The sequence below is a fragment of the Echeneis naucrates genome, chromosome 12, assembly GCF_900963305.1.
Source record: "Echeneis naucrates chromosome 12, fEcheNa1.1, whole genome shotgun sequence".
Taxonomy (NCBI): domain Eukaryota; kingdom Metazoa; phylum Chordata; class Actinopteri; order Carangiformes; family Echeneidae; genus Echeneis; species Echeneis naucrates.
Window position 1 is genome coordinate 11,544,283 of NC_042522.1, and position 27,467 is coordinate 11,571,749.

The following is a 27,467-nucleotide window of genomic DNA, read 5'->3' on the forward strand; positions in this document are numbered from 1 at the left end:
ACAAAATGTATATAGTTAATTTTAAAAGCTAATTCTCATCTGTATGATTCCTGTTTCACGATTATACTTCAGTAAAGCTTTAGTTTTGTGTGCCCTGTGGAAACGCATCATATGGCTGCTGTTATGTTACATCAGCCTCCTTCCTCATGAGTTGTGCAACACATACATACAGCATGTAAATAAATGATTGAAACACCTACAAATTAAATTGACTTATCACTATCTGCTTCATGCCACAAGTAGTTAACAAGTTGAAGACTAGAATAACATCACTAATCTCTCACCCAGCTGGCACTGCCACAGCTTTGATACCCGAATCACATCCGATTAATAAGCTTTGAGGGCTGAAGGAGAGCAGCGTGTCGGAACCGCTTGTAAATGTTCTGTCATTTGAAGATGTGCCCAAAAAAAGTTCCCTAAAATCTCCAGGATCATAAGGAGATGTGATTTTAACTAGGTTTAATGCTACACCATATAGATAGTTTCATAGAGCTAAAAGATCATAAATACAGTATGAAGATTCTCAGAGCAAACAAGCACATAGACATACTTAAATTTAGAGTCATTTAAAATTGTGCATGTTAAATATTGAACATTTTTGGGCATAAGCTGCGATACAGCGCTCAGTCATTGTGACTCAGCAGAAACTGGGGACGAGGACAGGATGTAGGAGCTGGTAAAGAGGACAATGAAGTTCCATTCTAATCAGCTTATTTCAGTGTCCCTTATGTAACGGAGGAAACGTCATTGTATAACAGGGATGCACGAGATTTCTATTTATTTATTTTCTGACTGTAGTAGAATGGAGATCCAGCACAACAAATACAGCAGCATCCTGAATGCAATCCGGGATGCTGCTGTCAAGAGGGCGATGCTTCCTTTTAGTATTATTAAATTCGGTCAACAGCAGTTTATGAACACTGTTACTTTCTCTGTCATCTGAAGGTGGTGGATCACTATGAGAACCCAAGAAATGTGGGCTCACTGGACAAGAACTCCAAAAATGTGGGGACTGGTTTGGTGGGAGCTCCAGCCTGTGGAGATGTTATGAAACTCCAGGTATGTTTGTATGTATTGGATAGAATACAGAATTTGGTAAACACACAGACACACTGGGGCTGAATTTTTATAACACAGAAAAAGAGGACTAGCCAGATGCAATAAATCATTGCATTTAATCTTTATTGTAAGGAGTAGGTGACGTATAGTCTTTTATTATTGAGTTTAGCATTTTTGTAAACTATTTCTTCTGTCTTTGGTAAATACACTGGGTAAACCTGGTTCAAAATTGAATAACTGAGCTCCTTCCTTTTTTTTTTTAAATGTCTTTTGCATGTGAGTAAAACTGTGAAAACCTTTTAGATTGAGGTGGATGATCAGGGGAAGATTGTGGATGCCAGGTTCAAAACCTTTGGATGTGGCTCTGCTATTGCCTCAAGCTCTCTGGCCACTGAGTGGGTAAAGGGTAAATCTGTAAGTGAACATGTTGCACACACCTGCTCTGCGCTTTATTCATTTTTCCTCTTTATGTGAGGTTTTCGTCATTATTACTGCATGTGTTTTCTTCCCAGGTGGATGAAGCTTTGACAATAAAGAATACTGACATTGCCAAAGAGCTCAGTCTTCCACCAGTCAAACTTCACTGTTCCAGTAGGTCTTCTGTGAATCCTTCTATTGTCATTTTATTCATATTGTTCTAGACATTCAACCATTAAATTCTGTTCTATAGTGCTTGCAGAGGATGCCATCAAGGCTGCTCTGGCTGACTATCGCCTGAAGCAAGAGGACGGCCAGCAGGAGGCAGTCAGGGCCAGCAATTGAACAGAACACCTATGTGGGACGCCATTGCTCACTTACTGAATTACTGCTGTGAAGACAAGTAGCAGTACTCCACTTTCCTGCAATATTGATAACACACACCTAATCTGTTGATGACATATACACGATCATCAACCCTCTGTAGCAGTGTTACACCAGGTTTAGTCTGTTGTCCTCTAACCCTTCATACTTTGTCCTGTAGCCTGTCACGTAAACGCACAATTTAATGTAATGTTTGGGTTGTTGGTACAAAGCTGAGCCTTAGTTTTGCAATTGTGATATAGTTCAAGATTTTGAAGCTCTAGGAGCGTATATTTGAATGGTGTGATGGAGATATGGATTGACACTTAAAACTGTTGACATACCCTCTTTGCACCCTAAACACTGACTTTTGACATGCAGTAAAGCAAAGCGAGTAGTTTGTAATTATTTAGTAATGCTTCCTTCAACGTCTGCAATAAAACTACCCTGAATCATGTGTTTGTGACTTACTACTTTGAACTTCTTGAATAAAAGTTATTTTCAATAGCAGATTTAAAAAAATAAAAACCTGTATAACTCAATCGAGTTGGGCTCTAGAATTAAGAGTGCCTTTAATTGCAGAGATGTTTTGAGAATAGAAACATTTTATTTTGCTTACCTGAAACCAAAACTGGCCTTATAAAGTTATTAACACTTCATGTTCTTACAAAGAAATTCAAGGAATTACAGAACAAAAAAATAACCACATACAAAGAGTGGTTGTAGTGCCAGATATTACTTCTTGAAACATATTTCATACTGCCATAGTATGCAGTCAGTAAGTAATTTAAACAAAAAGATTAAATACTAAGTGTCTGGGACTTGGAGTGGAAGCTGCTTGTTTTTGGTTTGAATTATGGCTTTTTTTAGGCCACTGGTAGACTTTAGAGCAGAATATATTGTGGTGTTAGAAGGCTGTTTTCTCTCCTGCGATCAGTTGAAGTGTGGCAGAATCATTGTGAATATGCAGAGAGGAGGGCCGCAGACTCCGGCCAATCAGAGGCTCCTGTGCATCGTCTCTGTCTGGATGAGGCTGCTCTGAGTCATCTCCCACTGGATGAGGCTGCTCTGGAGGAATCGGCTCTGGGTTTCCTCCTGCTGTAGCTGCTTCACCGTTAGCGAGCTCGCGTGGCTCCTTTTCCTCAGGAAGACTTGGTAGCTGCAGCTGCTGATCCAGGATGCTGCCATCTGGTCCAGAGCTGTCCTCAGGACTGTGGTCACTTCCCTCTGAGGCATCAGCTGATTTATTTGGTGTGCGCAGGCTCTTGGCAGCCCTCATTATGTCAGCCTGGAGCTGCCTGTGAGAGTCCACTGGCTCGGTTTCCTGCTCAGGAGCTGGTTTCTCTGGCACTTCATTGAAGGGTTTGATGCCTCCAGTTTTGTCCCTGCGGTCCACATACATTTTTGAAGGGAAGGAGGAAGGGTAGTATGCGTTGACTTTTTGCCTTCGACTCATAAAAATTGCTCCACAGATAATAAGTAAGACAAGAAGAATGAAAGTGGCTGCAACAAGGATTAGGAGCATGTTCTCTTCAAGAAAATTCACAATCTGACTTAAAATGTCAGTTTCCACAATAGTGAGACCAACAGACGCGGTTTGGTACTCAGAGAAAGGGAAGCTGGTGGGCAAGGGGGAAGTTAAGTTGTATAATTCTTCCTCATCAGTGCTTCCTTCCAGAAAATTGTCGAAAGGTAAAGGTGTGGCCAAACTGCTGCTGATGCTAAACACCACACACAGACCAATCTGCTGAAAGGCCATGCTTCTCCACAGGATCTGTAAATAACAGTAAACATCAGCAACTGAGATGCCAGGGCCATATGTGAGGATGGTTTAGCTCTAAGCAACTGTTCTTCTGAAAAACAAACCACAATCTTTGAAAAACCCAGACCAGTCTGAACATCTGGATGAAAAAAAAAGAAAAAATCTTCCCACGGCAAGATTAAAATAAATAAATAAATAATACATTTTCTCCATCATTCAAGCGTGTCAGTGTTTCCCAAGCCAGAGGACAGAGGCAGGAAATAACAGTGTCTGTCTTCAATTTGTATGTTGAAAATGAATATTAATAAATTTAATTAGCTTTTATTACCAGCTGTATTGTCCTTGATGTCATCCTACTCTATCCTCTATATTTAATGCAGCTAAAATGTGGGGAATGAGTTAAACTAAATTAAACTGAATTGAAAGTCATGTTGTTTTCTGTCTATGTGATTAAAGGAGTCTATAATGTTTCTGGAAAAAACCTTCTCAGCCTATGACATAATAACACAGAAAAGCAGAGATCCTTTAGTCGAAAACTTCCATGTACACCGCACTAAACCTCAGTTATTGCATACTTTGTATATTTCTGCAGAATATTAGCCAAGTTTCTCATTATAAATGTTATTTTTATGCTTCATGAGCAGCCCCTACATATGACAAGATGACATACACTACAAGCTTACTTTATTCTATCAAAAGAATAAATAAGTCTGTTGATGTTGATGTTGATTCACCACAATTTCAAACACTCCAGTAAGAATTTTTTTTTTTTTTTTGCTCATTCAGATGAGTCCACTGTGGACATATGCTGTAGGGGAGCACAAAGAGCTCAGACTGTTTAAAAAAAGGATAAATTTGTGTATTTGTGTGGATTGCAGTCTGTGCATCAGCTGCTTACACACTTTTATCCTCAGTCTGCTGCATCTGTGTTCAAGCTGGGACACATAAAATCCTGCCCTCATCTGGAGAAGGAGAGCTGCTGGGTTGACCGCACATACCTGTGCCATCAGATCCATAAACATACGGGCATATGGCAGTCGTATGCACAGATACAAAAAAAGTTATTTCAACATTTTTTTTGTTTGGGTCTTTTTAATTTTAATTTCCAAAACTTTAATTCCTGTTTCTTTCTTTCTTTGAAGTCATGTTGCCCTCCCAGATGCTGGACGTTGCTCTGAAGGCATCGTGGTGTTGTCACTCCAGTTGTCAAGTGAGTTAACATGATGTGAAAAAAGCCTAATTCTGCGTTACTGTGTAACACTCACCTGAAAAATAAAATAAACAGAAGCAAAAATACAGGAAATGACAAAACGTTTTACTCACCATCCACCACAGAAGAACAAGTTCAGTTGGAGTTCCCTCCGATGGGGGATGAGTGAAAGCAGTTCAGAAAAAGTGAACTGAAACACAGAGACAGAGCACGGCGAAGAGTGGTGAATGCTCAGAAAGCCACTCCACCTCTGCAGTTTCAGGTTTCAGGTCGGAGGTTTGTCTGGATGAAAAAAAAAAAAGTAGTTAACCATGAGGACAAATCCCTCCTTCTCCCTCTCCTCGGTTCTCCTCCCCCTTCAGCTTCCCTGAGTGTCTGAGCTCTCTGGGCTCCACACAGATTGTTCTTGTTAGATAGGAGTTTATAATGTGCTGTGGGGGCAGGGTCCCCTCCTGAGCTCTCCATTTTGATTCCTTGAAAAAAAAAACCAAAACAACAACAACAACTTAATGGCTATTAAAACTATCAACCAACCATCGCCATCATCATCATCATCATTAGGGACTTATCAAATCAGGAGTCTCTTATAGCATGCAAGGTCTTCTGTCAGACTCATCCTGTGACATCAATGATTAAATGATTAAATATGTATCTGTTGAGTAAAATAAGAGCCAAAGAGCAGCCTTTATGGGTGATCAGCCAATACAGGAAGAGGTTAATGTTTCCTGTGTAGCAGCCAGGAGAAGGGGGCAGACTGTTCAACTCAATGTGGTGTTTTTTTCCCCTCTAGAGGCGAGCAATAAGAGTCACACGACGTGTGACCACTTTAGGGAACGAGTGTGACTTTGTGTGAGTGAGCCTGTAAGTGAATGTGTATGCGTGTGAATGCATTTTTGGCAAGACCACCGTGTTTGTGATCAGTCATGGCAAGTCTAGCTTTATATGGTCAGCAGGAGCATGAGATGAAGTCCGGCATCCTCCAGGTTTACATTTGTCTCAGCCCTGTTGAAAGTCATCAGTATCTGTTTCTGCTGCACATTGCTAAATGTAAAAAAAAAAAAAAAAGCTGGAGGAGGAAGAGAAAGAGGGAAAGCATGGCCTCATATCCCTTATAAGCATTCAGGGCTCAGTTTTGTTTTTACAGGAAGGGAAGTGAATATGAAATCCAGTCCAGGGGAGAAGAAAAGCCTCAAGTCCATAAATCCCCCGACGTTTTATGTTGAGCTTTAATTATTTAAATGAAAATAACTCAGAAGCATTTTTATTTAAAATCTTTGACCACAGATCATTTTATTGTTGTGTAAAGTCCAGTAATTTTATAATAATTTCCTATAAATTTTTCTGGAAATAAATATGCACCATTGTATTGATTCTCAGTAAAATGCAGACCGTGTTCAGCTGCTAAACTGCTAAATAAACATTCAATGAAATGTGTGACTGCTTGAGTGAATGTCTTCTTGGGTTTCAATGAAGCAATTCTTTCAGAATTAGCAACTGCTTTTAAATCTAAAATAACAGACTTCAGCAAAAGTTTGTACATTTGAGGAAAACCGCAAGAAATGGTAAAAAAAAAAAAAAAAACATCAGCAAATGTCACAAATAAATTATTCCAAGACAGAAAATGCCAAAGCTGAAAAATACTTCATTAAGCTTCACAGCTGCTAGAATAGCACTGGTGAGTGTCTGTAAAGAACAGTAATCCATTGACAAAACAAGTCTTCCTGTCTCCTGTCGCTAAGTGAAACACCATCAGGGCTCAGTTCAGGATGTGTAAAAAAAACCTCTTTGAATGTGCTCTTCATCCTGGTTTAAAGTCTCCAGAGGAAGGCAAGCATAAAACTATGGAAAACATGTTCTCTAGATTAAAATCCAAATTTCAACAAATGCCAGATAAAGTTACTGGTGCGAGAAAAACAACAGAAACATGACGATGGTGTTTGTGGCTTCTGTGTTTCCTCCTGCACAGTAATGCAGCATGCATCGAAACTAACTCCATATCTAAGAGGAAGCAGTGTCTCTTTTGAAGCAGCGTTTTTAGTTTCTGCTGCTTAGACATCAGACAGATCAGGCTCCTCTGAGACCTGATCAATCAATACTGATGACTCCATTTAAACAAAGCGGTCATTTTCTGGAAGGAAGCTGCTCAGAGTGAGGTTATCTCCCCCGTCCTCGTCGCTTTCTCCAGGGGTGTGGATCACCAGGACTCCGTTAGAAATGGGATTGCGCTGCCTTGTGTAGGAGAAATCCCTCTCTGGAAGCAGGGCAGAGATACACATCATCTCTGTGGCCTGCTGAGGTTTCTTCACCTTGTGCTTCCTTGCTGACAGCATGGTGCAGAGCACAATGGTAGAAACCATGAATATGGCGGCCAGTCCACCCAAGGAGGCGATGGCAATGAGGCTTTGTTTCACCAGTGCTCGGGTAGAGCAGGGTGGGCTCCTCGAGACTTTATTAGGTGCTGCTGTGGTGGCTGCAGTTGAACCGGCTGTCGGAACTGGCAACCTCTTGGGAACGTGAGGGACAAAGAGTCCTGTGGTGCTGGTGGGGGTGGAGAGGTTGAAGTCATTTGAGCCTGTGCTGGTAGGAGACACAGTGGTGGAGCTCAGACTTCTTGTTCCAGGAAACTGTGAGATGGAGATGTTGCTTCCTGTCTCAGATGTACTGGAGAGCTTAGTGCTGGCAGTGGATGTCTCAGTTTTCGTGACTGGTAAAGACGTGACGGGTGGTAGCTCGGAGGTAGAACTTGCTATCTCTGTGGTTGGGGTGAAAGCTGAGGGACCGCTGGTGATGTGTGAAGCATTTTCTGTTGCATTATCAGGTGAAAACATGGTGGTAATATCCAGTTTAGCTCTGAACGTAGGACGTGGTGAAGTTGCTGTAGGAGCTGTTGGTGGGTCGGTCATGACCGTGGAGGCAGCGGATGATTGTTGTTGTACTGGATGCTCTGGGGGTGTAGGTGTTGGAGGTGTTGTGGTATTTTTGAAGAGTTGTGAATCACCTCTAGTGGTGGGTGTGTGATCCCCCAAACTGCCTGTGGTTGGAGTGGACATGACAACCAAACCACGTGTGCTGCCGCTTGAACCCCGGCTGTCAACAGCTACATCTTTAGGAGTTGGACCCCACGATGCAGACTTTGTGTCATCATGAGGCGGAACGGTGGGCAGCCCGCTTGCTTTGTTTGGCTCAGTTGAGTTGCTGCTGGTTTCTGGGATTGAGGCGGCCGTTGTCTCCAAAGGAAATAAAACAGACATTCCCCACAGCATTGCAAGGTACGCCTTAACGCTGAGAGGCATCATTGTCCAACACAAGATCTGAAATAATAGACAAAAATGAAGTTAACAGGCTGTAGTGCAAGAAGACTCGTAAACAGTTGTAGTCACAGGGAAATTGTGTGTCATGGGTCTGTTGGTGACATCTTATGATGAAACAGTCACCAGCCAGTCTTTTACCACACCCATTGTTACAGTTTCACAGAAAATCCAGAGAACCCCCGACATCGTAAATTCACATTTCAACCAGAAGAAGTCTACAGAGAAAAAAAAAGGTCACACTGGATGTTCCACTCAACAAATTAAAGTAGTGGAACAAGACAGCATGAACTATGTACTTTGGAAACAGGACCAAGCACACAGTTTTCCCTAAAACCAGAAAGATTCAGCATAAACAAAGGTGTTAAATGTGTCTCACCTCACTGCTGGTGAAGCAGAGAATAGCAAAAGTTGGATTTACATTTCAGTCTCTGTGGCTGAACATCCTGGGAGTGCTGTTGTGCTGATTGTGGCAACGCTTTGAAGAAGAAACAGGAAATGTACATACTCTTAAAAAAACAGCGCCATACATTTCTGGATAAGTCAGATACAGACACTTCCTTTGAAACGAATAGCTTTAGTTTGAATCGGTGAGGAAGTAAAATGTATCAGATCTTATATCCCTTAATGGGCAAATGAAGAGTCTTACCTTGCAGATGGAGTTCAAGAGGAGGATTCAGGTGAACATCATGTTTGTTCTGTCAGTCCTGATGTTCTGATCACTACTTTACAAAGTAGCAGGAAGTTCGCAGTTCAGTAAACCACTGAGTTGTGTACCACACGTCAACTTCTGAGCAGACCTCTGACTAAGATTTAAAGCTGTAGGTCGTATGGGAGAAAAAGGCTGTGGTAGTAACCCAGAGTGACTGACAGGCAACCACACAAGGCCAGCATCAGCTCAACATGGAGTAGATTAAGATGAAATGGCATGCTGTTCAATCCGGTGACATTCAACAACAGTCAAAATACCTAAAGTTTAACCTTCCACATTCGCAAAGTGATGAAACAGAAATGTTCCTTTAGTCTAACACCATGACTACCACTTCCTGTGCTGATGAGTCAGACTGAGATGTCAGTTTAAAAAAAATAAACACAAAGGTGTCACCAAGACAAATCTCTTTTTGTGAAAACAGAACTGCCTCTCTGTTTACAAGGGGGAAAAAAAATCAGCAGGGACTGACCAATATTTCAGATCCAATTATCACACTGCTGCATTTGACTACATTACCATTGGCCTCGTCTGTCTATAACTGGGAGTGGTGAGAATGAGTCAGTGTCAAAGCAAATAAGACATTTTGACCATATCATCACATTTATATTTCGTGAAGGTGGGAAGGGAACATGCTTATTTATTATTTAATACATTATTTATTACTCCTGTGGATTCCCATATTTAATTTGCTTTGTTTTTCTATTTTTGAGAATTGGTCTTTGGGTGTGGAAAACTAGCATTTTTCACTTGATGATTTAGTATTGGCTCCCTGTGGACTGCATCTTTAATAAAGATGGAACGCATAATCATTGATGTATTTTAGTATATTGTTTGCTTTAAATCATGTTTGATGCAGTTAAATTCCCATACATCCTGGAACATACTCAATAATTTAACATTCACACCCATAAAATTAAGAGTATCAAACTTAACTGGCCTGAAAAGTTCAACTTTGGGCTTTTAAGATCTAAAAATAATCATTGGTCAAAAGGGAAATTGAGTGTGTGACAGGACTCAGTTTTGATTAACCCAAAAATATAAAGAGAAACGTAGAATAAAGCTTTTCATGTGTAAAATCTTTATTATGTGCACAGAACTGTTTGTCAGGGGTTCAGTGAAACACAAGCTGGGTGAGTGGTCCCTTCCCAACACCACATCTGCACTGGAGAGGGCGACTTTAACTCGACCCTTAACAGTGACAATAGGCACCACTACACTTGCACAACATTTACACCAGAGAGCTGCACACCCCATCCTCTTCCCTCCCTCCGATTAAAACCCAATGCTGAATTCCAATCCCAGAAGAGCGGGAACAAAATGTTTCAGAAGTAATTCTTCCACATTCATAAATCTGATGGTTATCAATAAGCAAACTGTTGGAAGGGAAAAAAATTCAACAACTATCGTAAAAAAAAAAAAAAAATCCAGTTTGACTAATTTATTCTATCAGGTTGGTACTGGAATGTACAACAGGAGAGAAAATAAATGCAAAAGCAGTGCATTAAACCGCACACAATTCATATTTGGCAAAACAAAGAAAGAACAATGGAAATACTGGATGCTACATACAGTTTTGAGTAGTAAGTACAAACTTCACATAAGAATGATTTACCACAATCTGAAAACAAACAAACAAAAAAAATTAAGACTTTTGCTTCAACAAAAATGTCTTTTCTTCAAATTTGTACATGAGCAAGAGTTTTTCATTTTCTCAGTGTGTGTCAGGGCAAAGTGTGAAACCAGAGGCTTGATGAGGAAAAATAAAGTTCATCTTGGAATGTGGGCCTGGACTCAGCACAGGGATAACGCCAGGCTGAATGAAGCCGAATCTTGAAAATCTGACTGTGGCTGACCCCATCTGTCAACTCTCCCCAAAGCAACTTTTTACATGGCAACCTTAGCAACCTGTTCTTCCAGTCTGGCAATTCGACGGTCTTGAAGGATGACACGGTCCCTGAGTGACTTGAACTCTCGGAGCACCTCTTCCAGTTTATCTTCCATTTTCTGGACAAAAATGGAAAAGAAGTTAGCTCGACAAAATAGTTTACATTTTTTACAGCGAGAAGTGCTTACAAGAGTAGGCGATGGCTGTTCGCTTGAGCTACTCCAAAAACAAATTTTGTTGTTAATCCTGGCAAAATAAACTGCGGGAAAGAAGCCCTGTAGCTGTTCACATTTTCCTGCTCCACTAACTTGTGACTCAAATAGCTAAATATGTGCTGATCCATAACTTCTCTGACTTGTTCCAGCCATAATAATTACTGTGAACAGAAGAGTCCGAACGTCAGCAAAAAAAGTGTTGTGTGCAAAGTATAAAACTACAACTTTAAAATCTAACAGATTGGTTTTCATACAAAGAAACACAAGTTTCACAAGTTAAAATCTCATTAACAGTTGAAGGAAAAATAAATGTGCACAAAAACCCCAGGGAATGTGACATGTTTATGTATGAAACTCACTACTGTGGGCTGGGAGGCATGCTGGGAGACATGCTTCTGGACAGTTGAGATGTTCTCAGCTTTTGTGGCGGGCTTGGTCTCCAGGACGTTCGCCTTGACCACTTTCAGGTCGCGGTTCTTTGTTGAGACGTAGCCATCTTTGAGCGAGATAAGGATTGGGCCCCCATTCTTGCCAGCAAACCACTCCTCTGCCTCCAGGGAAGGATCAGGGCCGGCTGTGTCTGGATACAGGTCGTCCTGGAACAGATCCGACTGGACAGGTGGAAAGAGAGCAGAGGTGACACAGGAAAAGCCATGAGATAAATGCTTAAATGTATATATGGAGGAATGCCTGGCCTGTAAAGCAGCCTTAACGAACAGCATAGATAATGAAAGGCACAAACGTTCTTACCTTACGTGGGACTGTCATAATGATTGGTTCACATTTTCTCTCATGCAGTTTGTAAAACCTACAGAGAAAATGGCAGAAGTTATTTTCCGCACAGCATTTTCATCATAAAGGAATGCTAATGCACTTCAGTCTATTAAGTATTATCATTGTTGGTAGGTGAAGAACAAGATAATCTGCTGTATGTATAAAAAAAGTCTGTAGATTTAAACAACATTTTTTTCCTCAAATATAGACTCCTCCATTCTGATAACTTCTTTAAAGCTGATAGTTAATGAAAATGTAATGGCTGTTCTACCTTGCGATTTCACATTTGTTAACGTCCAGGCCCCTCTTGGGCATGTATCCCATGCCCCTCTGGGGCTCCTTGGTGGAAAAGGTGTTGAGGTAGTGAACAAACGGTGCCTCATCTGTGATCTCAAAGTACCGAATGCTGCTGTCACCCTGAGGAAAACACAGTCACAACTAAAAGCGAGTTTGTGAATCCAATCTCACTGTAAACAGAGGAATTTCTGCCTGTCTGTATTTTGATTTTCTGGAGGGCCAGTTGTCCGATCAACCTGGTGGGTAGTTCACTGAGAACCAGACGAATCTTTGAGAAGACTGTGAAGTTGTTTTGGATGAGAAAACTGTATGTCTCTGTCCCAGGTTCAAATTGGCTGACAATCAGCTGCTCCCAACTGATCTATAATGAACAGCGCTAGGAAACAAAGTAAGAAAACTGTGATGATACACTTCACTCACCTTTCCACACAGGTAGACTATATTGGTGTCAGGGTCATAGAAGGGCAACAGAACTCCATTACTGCTGTCCATCTCCTGAACGCATATTGGCTCATCCATGTTGTCCTGGAAACACAAAATTCAGCATTTGAAGTAATAATACAGTTTGGAGGATAATTTACTATCCAAGGTTAGCTGATTGTGTCCATGAGTTACTCCTGTGATGGATCATTGTATGCCAAACTTTCACATATACACAACTAACCAAAAATAAATCACACACTGGTAGTACTCAAAAATCCAAGCTTTTGTCTTTGTATTCACCACCCCCTGCTGGAACTAATACGTTACAGACACATAGTTCAGTGTGAGAAAATCTGAGCAAGTTTCCAACACATGAGCAACTAGTGAAACCTCATCTAGATATGTTATCGGCAGGAAGTTGTTAAAAGTTCTAAAATAGTTCACCATCCATTTAAAATCAGTCTCTCTGTGATGTGTCAGGGTGAGGAGGATTAAAGGAGCTTCTCTTCAGTGACGTACACTTTTCCACAAAGCTAGCTGGCGCTCACTCATGCGACTGAATCCAGTGGTGAAAATGTTTCCATCTGCTAAAAAGATGGCTCTCATTGGTCGAGCTCCCTCGTGGGCTTTGTCCTTCTCCTAAAAAAAAAACAAAAACAAAAGTACCGGTCAGGTTGGACAGCCATGCTTGTAGTTTTGGTGAATGAAACACCAGTCAATATATCAAGCAAACGCCAAATCCCCTCAGTGTTCTCACTTACCGCCACAATCTTTTTCTTTCGGGGGTCAATGACACGGACCTTCTTGTCCTTGCAGGCAGTGCAGAGTAGGCTGCCATTGCGGCTCCAGCTGACACTAAAGATAACATCAGGGTGCATGTCCTCCAGGTTGATCATAGCCTCTCCCGTGCCCACATTCCAGATGATGATCTGGTTGTCACACCCTAAAATGGACACACACAGCATAGGCTAAATGCACCCACCTCTGTGTCCAAGTCTATTTTCAGCACTTTACATCACACAAAGCAATGCAGAAAAATATAGCCTGAGATAACTGGTCAGATTTGGAGTTCAGCTGTGCGCAGTGGGCAAATGGCAAACTGGTTACATGTTTCAACTCGAGGGCAGAGGATGTACCAGACGTTTAAGTCAAAGGTTACCTGCACTGAGGAGAACGTTACGTGCAGTGGGATGCCAAGACACAATGCCAACCCTCTTGGAGTGGCCCTCTAACACGACCACAGGCTCAGAGAGGGGACTTTCCAGCCCATTTTCAGGGATCTGCCAGACCTAAACCAGAAAAAAACAAAACAGATGAATAAGAAAGAATCTGAGATGTTCATTACTTTTTGATATTACGAATACTAAAAATATGGTGAATTCATGTGTTTCTTTTCTGATGACATTCATGTTCCATAAGACCAAACACAGAGAGCACTACTTTGTCTTAAAAGATGTGTCAAGCTTTAACAGTGTCTAACAGGAAAATAACTATGACTAAAACAACAAAACCAATTTTCAAAAATATAATTTACAATGATTGTTATTCTCATATTCATTGTAACCCACTGAATGAAACAACTATTCTGTGAATGCTAGTTAGGTAAACGCCCTTTTCCAGATTTTTCTTTAATCATAGAGATAGCATACTGTGCAGTGTATATTATTCAACCCTCACACAACTATACACTTTAACCTCCCCCAACAAAACATAGCAAGGGTAAATAAGAACATACTTTTTAGTTCATTTTTATTTAAATACAGTACACCCCTTTCAAGGTGTAAAATCACAAGTTGAAAGGTCAAAACTTATCTTATCATATTCAAGAATTTTGAATTAATATTGTTAAATAACAGCAACATAAGAAAGCAGGAAAAACTCAAGTGATGCTTCAGAGATGAACCGGATCCTTACCATGACCGTGCAGTCCTCTGAGCCGCTCGCAATGACAAGGTCATTATGAGGACACCAGTCGATGTCCAACACTGGGCCTGTGTGACCGCATACTGTGGGGTAGACTTTGTCTATACGGCCAGTCTACAAGACAGAGGACAACTCTGTGAGAAAGCTGTTAAAGGCTGTGACCTGACGTAGAGCAATAAAGATCAGTAAGTTGATATCTGCCAAAATGGATATGAAAATGACCAGATATAATGGGAGTATCATTTAAACATATATTCAGTGCTACATGACTACACAATAAGTCCTCACTTTTCATCAGGTTATATTCAATACAGAGCAAATTAACATTATAAACTAAAATGAAAATAAACTCTTCATCTAGCTCTGTAACACACCAAATAGTCAATCAATCAGTTGACCCTGAGAGAACAGGAAGGCTTCCAATAACACTTAATGTTGAAACCTTGAACTTAAATTCGCCATGGGCAGGAGGAGGTCAGAGGGTCAGAGGACATTTGATCGTCTGGCAAGTGACCACACAGTAAACACGTTTTTTAGTTTTCATAAACATTCAGAATTTGTATCTTAATATTGCAAAGTGGGGTGCTTCTTAGCAGACTAGAGATTATGCAGTAAATACAAATGAAGTAACCCACTGGCCTAAAATACTGACAGAGCATTCAATCTCCCTGTGAGTATCGTGCACAACTGTAACACTATATGCATCTTATACAGTATCTGTTTACTATCAGGCACATTTAAAGACCGATCATCTACTTCTTTAGAACAAATATGAGCCTCTTGGTTGAGGCTCACAGACTCACAGCAGCAGGAAACGGGCATATGGAATTGATTCGCCACATGCTTTAATATTATTTCATATCATAGCAATCTCTGGATTGTTTGTGAAAAACTACATTTCATAATAGTCTGTCTAATAACTGTTGAAACATTGCAGTGAAGACCGAGGAAGTGGACAGGGTACCCATTTCTAATGTATATGTTAAATACTTTTTGATACCTTGCAGTGCTTCTCAAATAAATTTAAAAAACATAATTTTTATATCTTGATGTAAAGAAGAGGAACCAGGAGATCGTCTCACCTTTGTTAGAGGGAGGACAAGAAAAGCTCCTCCCCCACTGGCCTCTATGATGATGGCAACAAACTTGGGGTTGACGGCACAGAAGGAGCTGTCCCAGGTGACCCTGGAAACACGGATGTCATCGTAGCACTGGTCATTCCTCACGGCCTGACCAAAGACGTGACGGAACTTGCTCTGTCGCACAACTCGCCGCAACATATCTGCAGAGAGAAATAAGAGGACTCTTAAGTTTTGGAGTGGCATTTTCCACAGAAACTGATGTTACAAAATTTAGAAAAAAACAAAACAAAACAAAACAAAAAAACATGTGACATCTTTTCTCCAACGCTATTTACTCCTTTACTGTAGGTTAATTCTAGACTTCTCAGAGTTCAGTAAAGGTTGACACTAAATATGCAGAAACACATGGGTTTAGTGAACTTTCTTCTTTTGTGTTAACGTATTCGATTCGTAGTCGATTCCCCTTTCCTCTTTTCATCTTTAGATCTGCAGTCAGAACATGAAATAATGCACAACCTCAAACTTTTCTATTGCAACTAGGAAACTCTTCTCTTTGACAGCTGAAGGGGATCTTTCATAATTTTAGCGACAGGCCTTGCTGCGTAATTGTGTGGAAAATATCGCACCTCAGGTCCATAATTATGCTGCCAATCTGAAGCGTCACACTGAGCTGTGTTAGAGGATGCTGCAGGATTTTTCTCCACTTATCCATGGATCTGTCATCACACCAAACCTCTTGCTCCTTCACATTCAATTACAGATCATGAAAATGGAAAAGCTCACAGCTTTCTGCTGACAATAGAAACTTGGCTTTTCTCAAATATTCATTAAGAAAGAGAAGAATGTATTTCACAGGGATCTGCCATATTTATGTATATTTAATATTTAAATGCTTTGTACATGTGGCCTTAAAGAAGCTCCATCTGCCATAATCATCAACACAGACAAACACACACACACACAAAAACAGCACCAAGGTGAATTACTGGACAAGATCCTTTTATGAAACAATTACTCTGCTGGGAAAGTCCACCAGTGTCATTGATCATGTTCCTGCAGGGCTGCATCACGCCCGGACAGCACAGGACTACAGTCTGCACTGACCAGCACAGTGTGTTCCCTCAGCAGGTTCAGGAAAAACTGCCCTCAATTCAAGCATCCATTTGACTTTACGAGCTGCCTCTGTCCATGTGAAGCTTTAGCCGATGCCATGCATACATCCCTATGCCCTGCTCCCCCCCATGTCATCACCCAGCAGGGCATGGCTGAGCATCCTGGTGGTGCTAATAGGGGAGCACCGGTGGAAGGCCTCTGGGTGCAGCAGCTGATCGGCCCATGCAAACATATGAAGGTGAACAGAACGAAAGGCCACGGCTTCCTTCATATGAATATAATTTAGTGAGCAGCCCTGCAGGAGCCGCCCCCCCCCCCTCCTCCTCCTCTCCCCAGTCTGGACAATGAGAATACATGGGTGTGCTCCGGGCCACTAAAGAACCGATCGCCATCACTGAGGTCAGTCTAAGCTCATCGTGGTGCCGTTTTTGGATCACATCGGCCGGTGTGTCCGGCAGATGTGCTCCGCCGGCTGTCCCCGTTTAGACAATGGTCGGCGGCTAACGCTAGCAGATGTCACCACAATGACCCGTCTCCTCCCAAATAAAACAAGTAGCTACCAAATCACAAAGCGGAAGTCACAGTAAGATATTTTTAAAGTAGACTTTTCAGTGTGATAAATCACAGTCGGTGATGTTGAAGGGAAGCTTTAGCCACAAATAAACTATTCATGCTAATGAAGCGTTACCCAAAATGTGTGTGTGTGTGTGTGTGGGGGGGGGGGTACCATATTTTGGTATGTGTCCGCCCCAGTTGTGGACTCTCAGCGAAAAACGTCTGTAAACGGGGGGTTTAGTTGAGGTTCTGGGTTTATTTATTACAGCTAAACGTAGGTCCAGAGGAGGGGAGTGCCGCTCTCAGACCGGGCTCCGCCGGCAGCTGTGCCGCGGCTGGACCCGTCTCAACAGCCGCCGACACGCTAGAGACACCGCGGACGTGGACGATGAGAGACGAGTTACGTGTCTTTTATTCATATTTTATTGAACACACATCACCGGTGGCTTGTGTGCCATGTCCCAAACAGAACTCCCCAGTCAGACTAAAACGTGTTTGCTTTTTTGTCCTCCTCCGGTCCTCCGTCTTGCTGTTTTGCCTCCACGCTCCGGCTAAGCTAGCAGCTAGCCTAGCCGCCGCTAGCTGCGGTGGACCGCTGCCAGCTGACGCAAGTGCAGATATTTCCACCCGACGTTTGTCAAAACCCATCCGGCGACCTAAACGGATGCTGCACAACCCCGAGCGACGGATCCCAGGGAGAATGCACAAAGCTGCGAGACGTTCAATTGTTTCTTACCTCCTAAATCTATGCAAGATTTTTTTCCTAAGCACGGGGAAATCAGTCACAACACATGAATCTGGTAGTTTTAGGCGCGCCCTTATCCTGCAGGACGTTGCTCTAGTATCCCTTGTCTCCACCACAAAAAAAAAAAAAAAAAAAAACCCAACACCAGCCGCTTTGCTCTTATTCCCCCTCCTGTCTGCAAATGTGTGGGCCGGAGTCAGTGTTTTAATCTACTGGTATTTGAAGGATGCCATCTGAAGAATGGAGCATCTCCTGTTCACTCGTCACCTGCGGGAGAGCAGCAGCAGACTATTCTCATCGTTATTAAATTCAGCAGATACGGTGACGACCGGAGACGGCACATGCGCACACGAAGAAGCCAGATTTCATTTCCCAGGGCTGTGGTTGGGGATGGGGCTGCAGGGAAAATGGGCTTTTCTGCTCATTACATCCCTGAGTCCTCTGATGTGCACCCCTCTGAACCACTCACTTTTGTTCAGATGTGCAAATTTGTGATTTTTACGGCCAGCACCATGTCTTTTGTCAGGGTGCCCCCCCCCCCCCTCACACCCACCACCCGTCCAAAGCTTCTCCCTCCTCAATACATCACGCATATTCAGCAGAATCTTTGCCTTTTCAGCAATTTTGAGTTGTCAGATAGTAAAATATCAAAGTGAGTTCACGCTACAGTTGAACTAATTTTAACTTTATGCACAATTGAAACATTACTTTTGTATTTGAAGTAATTCAACACAAATCGGTGCAGCTCTTCGTGTGATTTTTCACTTCTAACTGGTGGATTATGTCAGAAGTAATGTACAAAATTAACATTATTCCAACAACAGTACATCAATTCATGAGTTCACAGTTCACCCTTCGTTGCATGTGTTTTTGAGTGTAAGAAAAATCAAACCGGTACTGAGATATTAAACAGGAATGTTTTCTGGGGATAGCCTGCTTTTTCTATTGAATTACTTAACCAACCAGACACCAAAAAGCAGAGCCATGATAGAATTAGGTTTAAAAGATTGCGTGCTGTATATGTATGTTATGCAACTGTGCCTTTACTCTTGGGGTTTTTCATTGTGCAGGAATGCCTCAACTGTTTTGAATTAAATGTATTCAAATACTGCCATTAGCTACAATAGATAAAATCTTAACATTCATTTAGAATCAAGTTTAGTCCAACATTTTTGATCCACTGTTAATCAACTGATAAGCTTGATAAACTGATTTCTGGGTATTTTTTCAGTCGATTTAAAGCCACACTCACAAACATATCCAAATATGTTTGGATACCTTCATGTACCACATGTAACTATAAAAATATTTTTTAACTCAACCATTTTTTATACTTCATCAAATCCGCTAATGCTATGTACTTCTAAGATACATCCTGGTAAAAAGTCCTTACCTTTCTTTGGAGATGGTTGAACTTCTGGTGGTCTCTCTTTGGATTTCTTTGGAATATCAAAGGCGTTCTTCATTTGGGATACTTTCACGCTTGGGCTCTGCTCTGCCACTTGAATCTGAGCTTTGGCCCCTTCAGGTTTGACCCGACCCTGATGTCTTTGCATTTGATTTGTTTCCTTGATAATTTCCGCCACAGGCTTGTAGGAACCCACCCCACTGGCTGCATCCATATCAGTCCTGCGGTCAGTCACAGCTTTACGGTCACCTGAGTTACCATGGCCACTGTTGACCTGTACACTGATTCTGTCAGGGTAGATTTCTGGTTTTACTGAACAAGGGGGTTCGTGTCTGTGGGTTTCTAAGTCTGATGTGTCCTCTGGCATGTATAGATTCTCTGTGGATGCAAAAGGATTTGGGGGCTTTTTTGCAACTGTAGGAGGTGAGCTTTTATATCTGGATCTTCTCTCTAGGAATACATGTCTCTGCAACATGTCCAGGTTTTGTGGATCTTCATCTGGAGACAATTTTGCTATGCGTGCACAATAATTATAATCGATCATATCTCCATAACGATCATCCATGTCTTCAAGTGAAAGGTTTTGCCAAGGGCCGACGTCAACAGACAGCCGCCGTATGTTGGTTGGCATGGTGTAAGTGCCTTTTTCATCCCACAACAAGCACATGTCCTGATTGAGTGGGGTGTTGCGAGGGAGATCTTTGTAAAAATCAAAAGTATGGCGTCTTCTGACCCTCTCTTCAGAACGCAGATGATCTTTGTTTCTTCTTTGCACATCAGTTGACATTAGTTGTGCAGTTTTGAGCTTTATAAATGGGTTTTTAGGCTTTTTTGGCACTGGTGGAGGCGGACCTTTAACTTTGGGCTTTTCTTTTGGCATAGATTCTCCTTTGGAATCACCTGAGGAGTCTGGTGCCTTTTGTAAAGTAGCCGTATTTGCATTGCACCCTGTTGCCATTTCCGTGTCTTTCTCAGGCAACAGGTGAATTAAAGGTGGAGGGGTGATGATGGCAGAGAAGCAAACAAGCTCACTCTCCCTCTTTAAGCTTGCTATCTGTATATTTTCATCACAACCTTCTTTCCCTGGCAGAGGAAGAGAGGGGATTACATTGCATTGTTCCAGTGAAAATGAGAGATGGTCTTGCAGTTGTGGTATTTCAGAGTTTGGGGGCTTGGCCTGTGGGTGGTGAAAGTCTGCTGCTGTACTGAAATCCTCTCTGTCCTCTTTCTTGCATGAAAGATTACCTGTTTTAGCCCTCTTCGACACAACACCAGCAAACCTGTTCTGACATGACTGATCCCTTTGTGTTTTTGGTGCAGTAAATCCTGAATTGTGATCGTCCTTTTCTCGATTTTGTGACTCTCTCAGACAAACAGCTTCCTCCCTACCCCCCTCCTCCTGCAGCTTGTTTTCCAAATCACTACTGCTGTAATTTTGCGTTGACGGAAGTTGCTTGTTGGTGTGAACGGAAATTGGCCTCTTGCTGTGGTCGTTCGTGCTGCGTTCCTTCTCGGCTTTCCCTCTTTCAGTTGTCTCAGCGTGGGCAGCTCCAACACTGACTCCTTTTAGCCGACACCTGCTGTCTGTCACTTCAGCCAAACGTTGACCCATTTCGCTGTGAAAACTGGCACGTGCTTCCACACTGTCAGTCGTGACTAAAATTGTTTCAGATGGTCTTTGATTCCCACTGACCCTTTCTTGAGGGATTTTGGTGGAAGGTTGTGGAAGGTAATTATTACCGTGTGTAACAGAAGAGTCTTCCTCAGCTCTTGTGACATATGACTGACGATTCTCTGTTTTCATCCTGTTGCCGAAAGGATTACTTCCTCTGTCTGAGGACATCCAAGTTTCATCTGTCTCGAGCAGCACAAAGTCCTCATCATTAATTGGATCACATGAGGCTGTTTGAGTCCTGCTTTGAGAATTAGAGGCTAACATGCTGCAGCCAGGATCAGATTTCTTCCCTTTTTGCTGCTCCTCCATAACTGTAGTCCAAGTAGAAGCCACAGCCTTATGCTCAGAGCCTTGCTTTTTTGTTGAAGTTTGTCTGGTCACCGTTGGGTTTAGGAGAGTTTTTGACTCCTCTGCAGCTTGAGTGACCCACTGGCTCTGTTTCGCTCCACCCCCCCGCTCTCCTGTGGTGTTGAGAGGGTGCTTCTGGTGATGTAGAGGCATGATTGGCTGCCCAGTTTGGGGGTCTGTACGTGCAGAAATGACTCTGTGCCCTGCATGCCCTGCCACAATGCCACTGATCCCTCTGATCTCACCAATAATCTGAGGGGTCACAAAACTGCCATCATCTTGATGTCTGCTCTCATCTTGTTCCATTATCTCAGATTGCTGTGTCTCCACAGTTTGCGCCGAACATTCTGAATTATCAAGTGACTCTTCATCTTTTTCCGACAGCCTCTCCAGCTTCTGGCCCATAGTTGTGGCTCTGTCTGAGGAAAAGGAGACAAATGTCAAGACACAACAGTGTATTTATACAACAGTCAAAGTGACGAAATGAGGATGGCTCCCCCTCATATCAATGAAATGAAATCATGAAACAGACGCTGCTGTTCAACTTTCAGTATCATGAATCTTTGTCTATTTTTGTATTTTGTCCTATATGGCTCACATTTGCCCTCCTGAAGCCACTCTGTCTATCTCTCACTATTCTGGTGGAAAGGAATGCTGTGGTGGCTATAATTAAAGTTGGTCAGACTGCTGCCAGTGAGTCAGGAGGCCAAAAAGGAAACAAGACAAGTGAGATAAGGGGTCAGCTGCCAGTGCCAAGGTCAAATAAAGGGTCCAGAGAAAATGCAATCAATGAAATAGCAACTATGTGATCTATTAAACATTTCAATCACATTAAAGCCTGGTTTAGAGTGATTTGTGGGTTTAATAACTCATTTTGTACAAAACATGTCCCTTCAGTGCCAGCATGTTGTGAGACATCATGCACAGTCAATTACTGGTTTGGAGACAAGGTGTGTTTGTGTTGCGTGTGCGTCCTGTCCAACTATCTGGGTGTTTATGATTGTTTTGGTTACAGGGTCAGAGAAAGGTCCCCTGTAATACGTGATGCAAGTCACAAGTGCCTTCAGTTGACTTCTGGACTGAATTGTGTGTCTGGATCTTGATGGGGCTTTAATCACTGACGTGATGGATGCTGGAATAGAGATTATTACAAAGGGGAAACAGCTCAACAGGTTTTGAATGGCTTTGAAGTGCCATGTGGAATCATAGGTTGCAAACAACTAAATGTACAGTTGGCATACACAATACTGTGGCAGTGCATGTGTTTCTGCAGAAACACACACAGTATAAAATTATGTATTATGCTATTTTATAAGTGGTCATTTAAACAATTTTTGCCATAAATATTTTTCTGTCCGCTAAGAGGTGAGTAAAGAGACTGTCTCTAGTCTCTGGAGGGTTCGGTGTTCAGTCTGGTCTAGTCTCTAGTCAGGTGTGCATCCTATCCAACTACTGTTGGGTTCTGGTCTTTCTGTATAACTAACAACGGATAAAAAGATATGAGTAGCTAGAAGTCATTGCCAAACCGTCTTTTAAAACAAAATGTTAACATAAAATATAGTTTAAAGTAACTGGTCAATCTGTAATCTATAAATGGTTAAACTACATCGAAAAGGATAAATATTTGAAATAACTAAAGGTAACGGATTAACTGGTGGAATAAATGGCTTGAGTTTATCTGACAGTGTTGTGTTACTTCTGCTTCACATGAACCTAAAAGGAATTAGCAGAAAATATTGTTAATAAATGCCTTTGAAAGATGATACTGAATCCAGTTTTGATGTGTATGAAGTATTTAGCGTTGTCTGTCTTTGACCAGCTTCTAACTGATTTGCTGTGGTGTGCAGCCAAGCAACGGACTTCCATATAAACAGTGTTTAGTTCATCGTGGTACGCACTCTCTCATGCACCTGGTGTCTTTACACGTCATAGAGCTTTAACCTGGTTATGATGATACAAGAATCCAAAGCTTGACAGATGCGTTCACATGCAGCTTTGGTGTATCTAAAATGTTATTTTGGGATGGGTGCCTTACAATGGCAGTGGGAGTGACACTGGCTTATGAATCTCCCTGTATCTCTTTGCATTTCCATTCCTGTGTATCTCATGATTCCAATAGTAAGCACACAGTTTATAAGAGACTTGTGACTCAAATGATTAGCCAGTTCTTAGGAGGGACTTTTTTTTTTTTTTACTCCACACAAATTACTCTCGCAGGTCTTAAAAGCAATACATGTATGAAATAATACAGCTCAAACTCAAATGGACAGCACAACATGACGATATGACACATGATCTAGTCAGACAGTAAAATTTTCATAGCATTTTGTAAGGCAGGACTTGTGGTCATAAAAAAGATCAAGATAAATATACTTGTTTTAACGTGTCAGTGGATTTATGCTGTATAGCAATTTATAATACTACAATTTGCTGACATCTCTAAATATGTTTCATCTTATTTAATGGTAGATATTCACAATATTACCACAAACAACACAGGCATGGCAGTGTTCAAAAATATATGTCATTGATCCAGAAAATATTTAATGTTTACTGACCTTTAACATCAACGTTTTTCTCTTGCCCTGTTGGTACTTTAGCATTTACGAGGATAGTCAATACTGATGAATGATAGTGATGCTTTTCATAAAAAAAACCAAACAAACAAACAACAACAACAACAAAAAAAAAACAACTTATCGAACAGCCAGGGTAGTTACAAGAAATCATCTTTGGAGGATAATAGAGAGACACTTACTAAATTGAAGTAAAAAAATGATGATCTGTCTGCTGTGTCGTTCTGGTAGTCTTCGGTCTTCCTGGGAGATCTTCTCCTTCAGCTGTCACCTGCCCCATGATGTCAGCCAGACTTCATTTGACTAATTCAATAAGATATGTCTCTCTGCCCATTTTATTAAAGAGCACGCCAAGGCCAGAGGCTGACGCAGGCATTTAAAGTCATTAATCACACATGAATGATTATTATATTTAATCATTATTATACTGAAATGAGTGATATTTACAGTCTATAAATAGATTGACCAGCTGAGCAGTTCATGTTTGACATATGCCCAACAATCAACTGATTAAACCAATTATGCAGAGGAAATGGTTTATTTCCATGATAAACATTAGACTGGACATCATTTTAACAAAATGTAAAAAAAAGTGCATTACACATTAACATTGGCAAAGTACAGTACAGTACACAAAAGTTAACAAAAAACAATTAACAAAATCTTACTCCCAGGTAGGTTTATCGTTTTCTGTGTTTTTCACTCATACATACATACTTTGGGGCAGACTTGTGCTCTATGAATACACTCTATTAATGCCTGCCCCTCTCCCGAGTAGTTAGAATGTCCTTCCTCACACATAAAGTCTTCCTCTTCGGGCCCTTAAGTAGGATTGTCAGTTTGATGTCTTGCTGCCTGGGAATAATGCAATAAAAAACAATCATTGCCATTTTAATAGAGCCTGAAGACGTTTGCCTAAATTAAAGATGGTCTTTTTTGCTGTGGTGGAAACACAAGAACTTAATTATAAGTATTTCTCAATACACAGTAGCGTTATCAGTGCTTTTCTTAATATTGACCGCATCTGCAAGCTAATGTACTCAATAGCAAATTGTAGAGAAAACTATATACAGACTGATAAATTTCAGAGTCTTAGATCCATCTTATCTAATGTTTTCATGTAAATGATAGTTCTCATTCCAGCAAGTAAGGTTCTTCAGCCAGCTATTGAACCAATAGTGTACCACAAGTTTCAACAATATCAAACAAATACAATATTATTATAGGCTATTAATAAATGGAAGTCCATCAAGTATGTGTGTATTGAGGGAGAGGAGGCTGCTGTGCATGGGCTTATGTGTGTTTGCATACATTATATTATGTGCCAAGTTATACATTTCAAGGAGCATGATTATTATTGGGAGTAGGTGAAATAATGTACAAAAAAACAAAACAAACAAAAACCCAGACCATCAACACGCTCACAGAAACTTTGCAAAGCCTGTGATGCTTTATGACAGAGCTAAGGCCGAGGTTAAGGCACTTAAATGCAAAAGCAATTTCAACACATGGAGCAAAGAACCAAACATACTGCTGTGGTCTGGGAACACAAAACAAAAGATTTAGTGCGCATAACAACTCATGAATGTCAAGCATCAGGCCCACCTGTCAGGAAGGTTAATATACTGAGAACAACTGGCTTAACTTAGACTCATTTTTATCAATAAAGGAATTGTTCAAAATTTTGTAAAATAAGCTTTTTGGCTTTCTTACTAAGAGTTGGAGGTGAAGATCAATATCACTATGTGGATTGTATAGTAAATATTAAGCTGTAGCCAGCGGCCATTTAACTTACCAGACAAATAAATATCAAGTTTGGGTTTGTCCACAGGCAAAACAAAATCTGTCTCATAGCACCAATTCAGCTCACTGAAGTGTTGAAAATCACTAGATGTTGTTTTACACTTTGGTTTTTGAATGAGTTATAGTGCATTAATCACTCAGCCTTTGTTGTGCTAGTCAGGATTTTCATGCCCTCAGACAAAACCATCCCAGTTTATCCTTTTTCTAGTCCTCATGGTAAGCTAATTGAGAGCTAGCTGCCATCATCATCCTTTTCATTTGTATTTTTGCAAGAAAGCAAATAAACATATTTTGCAAAATGTTAGACTTTCAGAAATCAGTCTTTCACTGCCTTTAGCAATATTATGAACAATATTGCAATATTGATGAACTGCCTAATGGCAGCTGCAATGCTTTTTTGTTCAGTTTGCAACATTTCTATTTCAGATGCTGTCAGTGGCATATGTTACATCGTGCTGAAATGGCCATGTAAGGGAAAGAACAGTTTAAAGGCGAAACCTAATTACTTAAATCTAACTAACGGAGCAAACCTGCAGCTCCTTGGGATCCAGATAAAGACAGAAGGAACAGGCGACAAGTTAATTTTGTTTGTCTAACTTCCTACTAAGCTATTTAAAGAAAACCAAAAGATAGAAAAAGAAAATACATTAAATCCATTATCAAAGATGATTAAATAATTCCCATTCATTCTTTGCACAGTTTCCATTACCTCTGAAGCACCCAGATCTTTAAATCATAACACGTGCTTTTCCTACAAACATCATTCAGTCCCATTCTAGCACACCCAACGTGCCAAAACAGTAAGAACACAACAGCAACCAAACAGAGGAAGAGAGTAACATCCTATGGCACAGTAACTTTGGATTGAATTTTAACAAAACAGTTCAAAAGTTATAGCAGCATCTGCTGTTAACTATAACTATCTAATGATTATTAGATCAAACATCATTCTTACAGCAATGGGCTTTTATAGATTTTTCTATTTCTACTTTAGTGTGTATAAATGTCTTCTGATGGGATATAGCTATCTGTGCACGGTGTGAATGGATACAAAGTTGTGCTCAAGTGCTAAATCTTTACATGACTGGTGTGCCTTTGCAAGTATTTGTGGGCTTTGGGAAAGTTAGTCTGAGGTTTTTCGACATGTTACAAAAAAGTCAACCCTTACATAAATGACTACCCCCCATCAGACTGGGTACAAAGTTAAGAAAAATATGTTGGCCAAAGGAAACTGCACTGAGCTTCTTCCTATACTATTGTAGATGATAAACTAGACCTGGCAATGTGATATGGCTTTGGATGTATACTAAATCATCCGACTAATAGTGATATTTAAGTTAATGTTTCTCAATGCCTGAATATTGTAATGTCTCCCAAGGAGGGTTAGGTATTTCTTTTTGTCATTCTTGCAGACATTAAAAGAAGAGTTAGGAATAATTCAGTTAATTTACAGATACCATAAGTTGTCACTTAAACTGAATAATGGATACGTGACGTTTTTTCAATAACTGAGAAGGTGACTTTAATATGTCTTCTGCCTAAGCACATAGAAGATATGTTTTGTGATACTGCAGAGTCATGCGTTGCTAAACTGAGCACTTTAAGGACATGATTAAATTAACTTTAGTGGAGGAGGCTCAGGAGGAACCAAACACTGAGCAGAGACAAAAGTCTTTGATCAAAAACAGTCTGAGACGCTTGTGGTCCGAGGTACGACGCTTTTCAAAGAGGCATTAAAAAGGCTCACATCCTTTTTAAAAATGGTTATGCTTTCAGATGAATTGCTCTCTCTTGATGCAAAAGCAGGTAAAATA

General features: G+C 41.0%; 3 protein-coding genes across 6 annotated transcripts; all 3 read right to left on the minus strand.

Annotated features, from left to right (window-relative positions):
• Window positions 1-1,106: 1,106 nt before the first annotated feature.
• Window positions 1,107-5,059, minus strand: tmem119b (transmembrane protein 119b). The gene is made up of 2 exons (XM_029515448.1): window positions 4,925-5,059; window positions 1,107-3,613 (listed from the first exon to the last, which is right to left on the minus strand). Exons 1-2 carry the CDS (start codon window positions 4,925-4,927, stop codon window positions 2,747-2,749), a joined length of 870 nt encoding a protein of 289 aa, XP_029371308.1. The 5' UTR covers window positions 4,928-5,059; the 3' UTR covers window positions 1,107-2,746.
• A 1,006-nt stretch (window positions 5,060-6,065) lies between these two features.
• Window positions 6,066-9,111, minus strand: selplg (selectin P ligand). The gene is made up of 3 exons (XM_029516130.1): window positions 8,769-9,111; window positions 8,499-8,597; window positions 6,066-8,122 (listed from the first exon to the last, which is right to left on the minus strand). The coding sequence occupies exon 3, from the start codon at window positions 8,105-8,107 to the stop codon at window positions 6,920-6,922; it is 1,188 nt and encodes a 395-aa protein (XP_029371990.1). The 5' UTR covers window positions 8,108-8,122; window positions 8,499-8,597; window positions 8,769-9,111; the 3' UTR covers window positions 6,066-6,919.
• Window positions 9,112-9,892: 781 nt separating this feature from the next.
• On the minus strand, window positions 9,893-24,071 carry LOC115051697 (coronin-1C-A-like). 4 transcript variants are annotated; one of them, XM_029515273.1, is made up of 12 exons: window positions 24,033-24,071; window positions 19,237-21,693; window positions 15,431-15,630; window positions 14,340-14,462; window positions 13,585-13,714; window positions 13,187-13,368; window positions 12,945-13,064; window positions 12,423-12,527; window positions 11,977-12,122; window positions 11,682-11,739; window positions 11,294-11,542; window positions 9,893-10,835 (listed from the first exon to the last, which is right to left on the minus strand). In XM_029515273.1, the coding sequence occupies exons 2-12, from the start codon at window positions 21,677-21,679 to the stop codon at window positions 10,716-10,718; spliced, it is 3,876 nt and encodes a 1,291-aa protein (XP_029371133.1). In that variant the 5' UTR covers window positions 21,680-21,693; window positions 24,033-24,071; the 3' UTR covers window positions 9,893-10,715. The 4 variants fall into 4 exon arrangements, with proteins under 4 accessions (XP_029371133.1, XP_029371132.1, XP_029371134.1 ...); XM_029515272.1 differs by having other exon boundaries at window positions 11,291-11,542; XM_029515274.1 differs by lacking the exons at window positions 19,237-21,693; window positions 24,033-24,071 and adding an exon at window positions 17,835-17,946 and having other exon boundaries at window positions 11,291-11,542.
• Window positions 24,072-27,467: the final 3,396 nt, after the last annotated feature.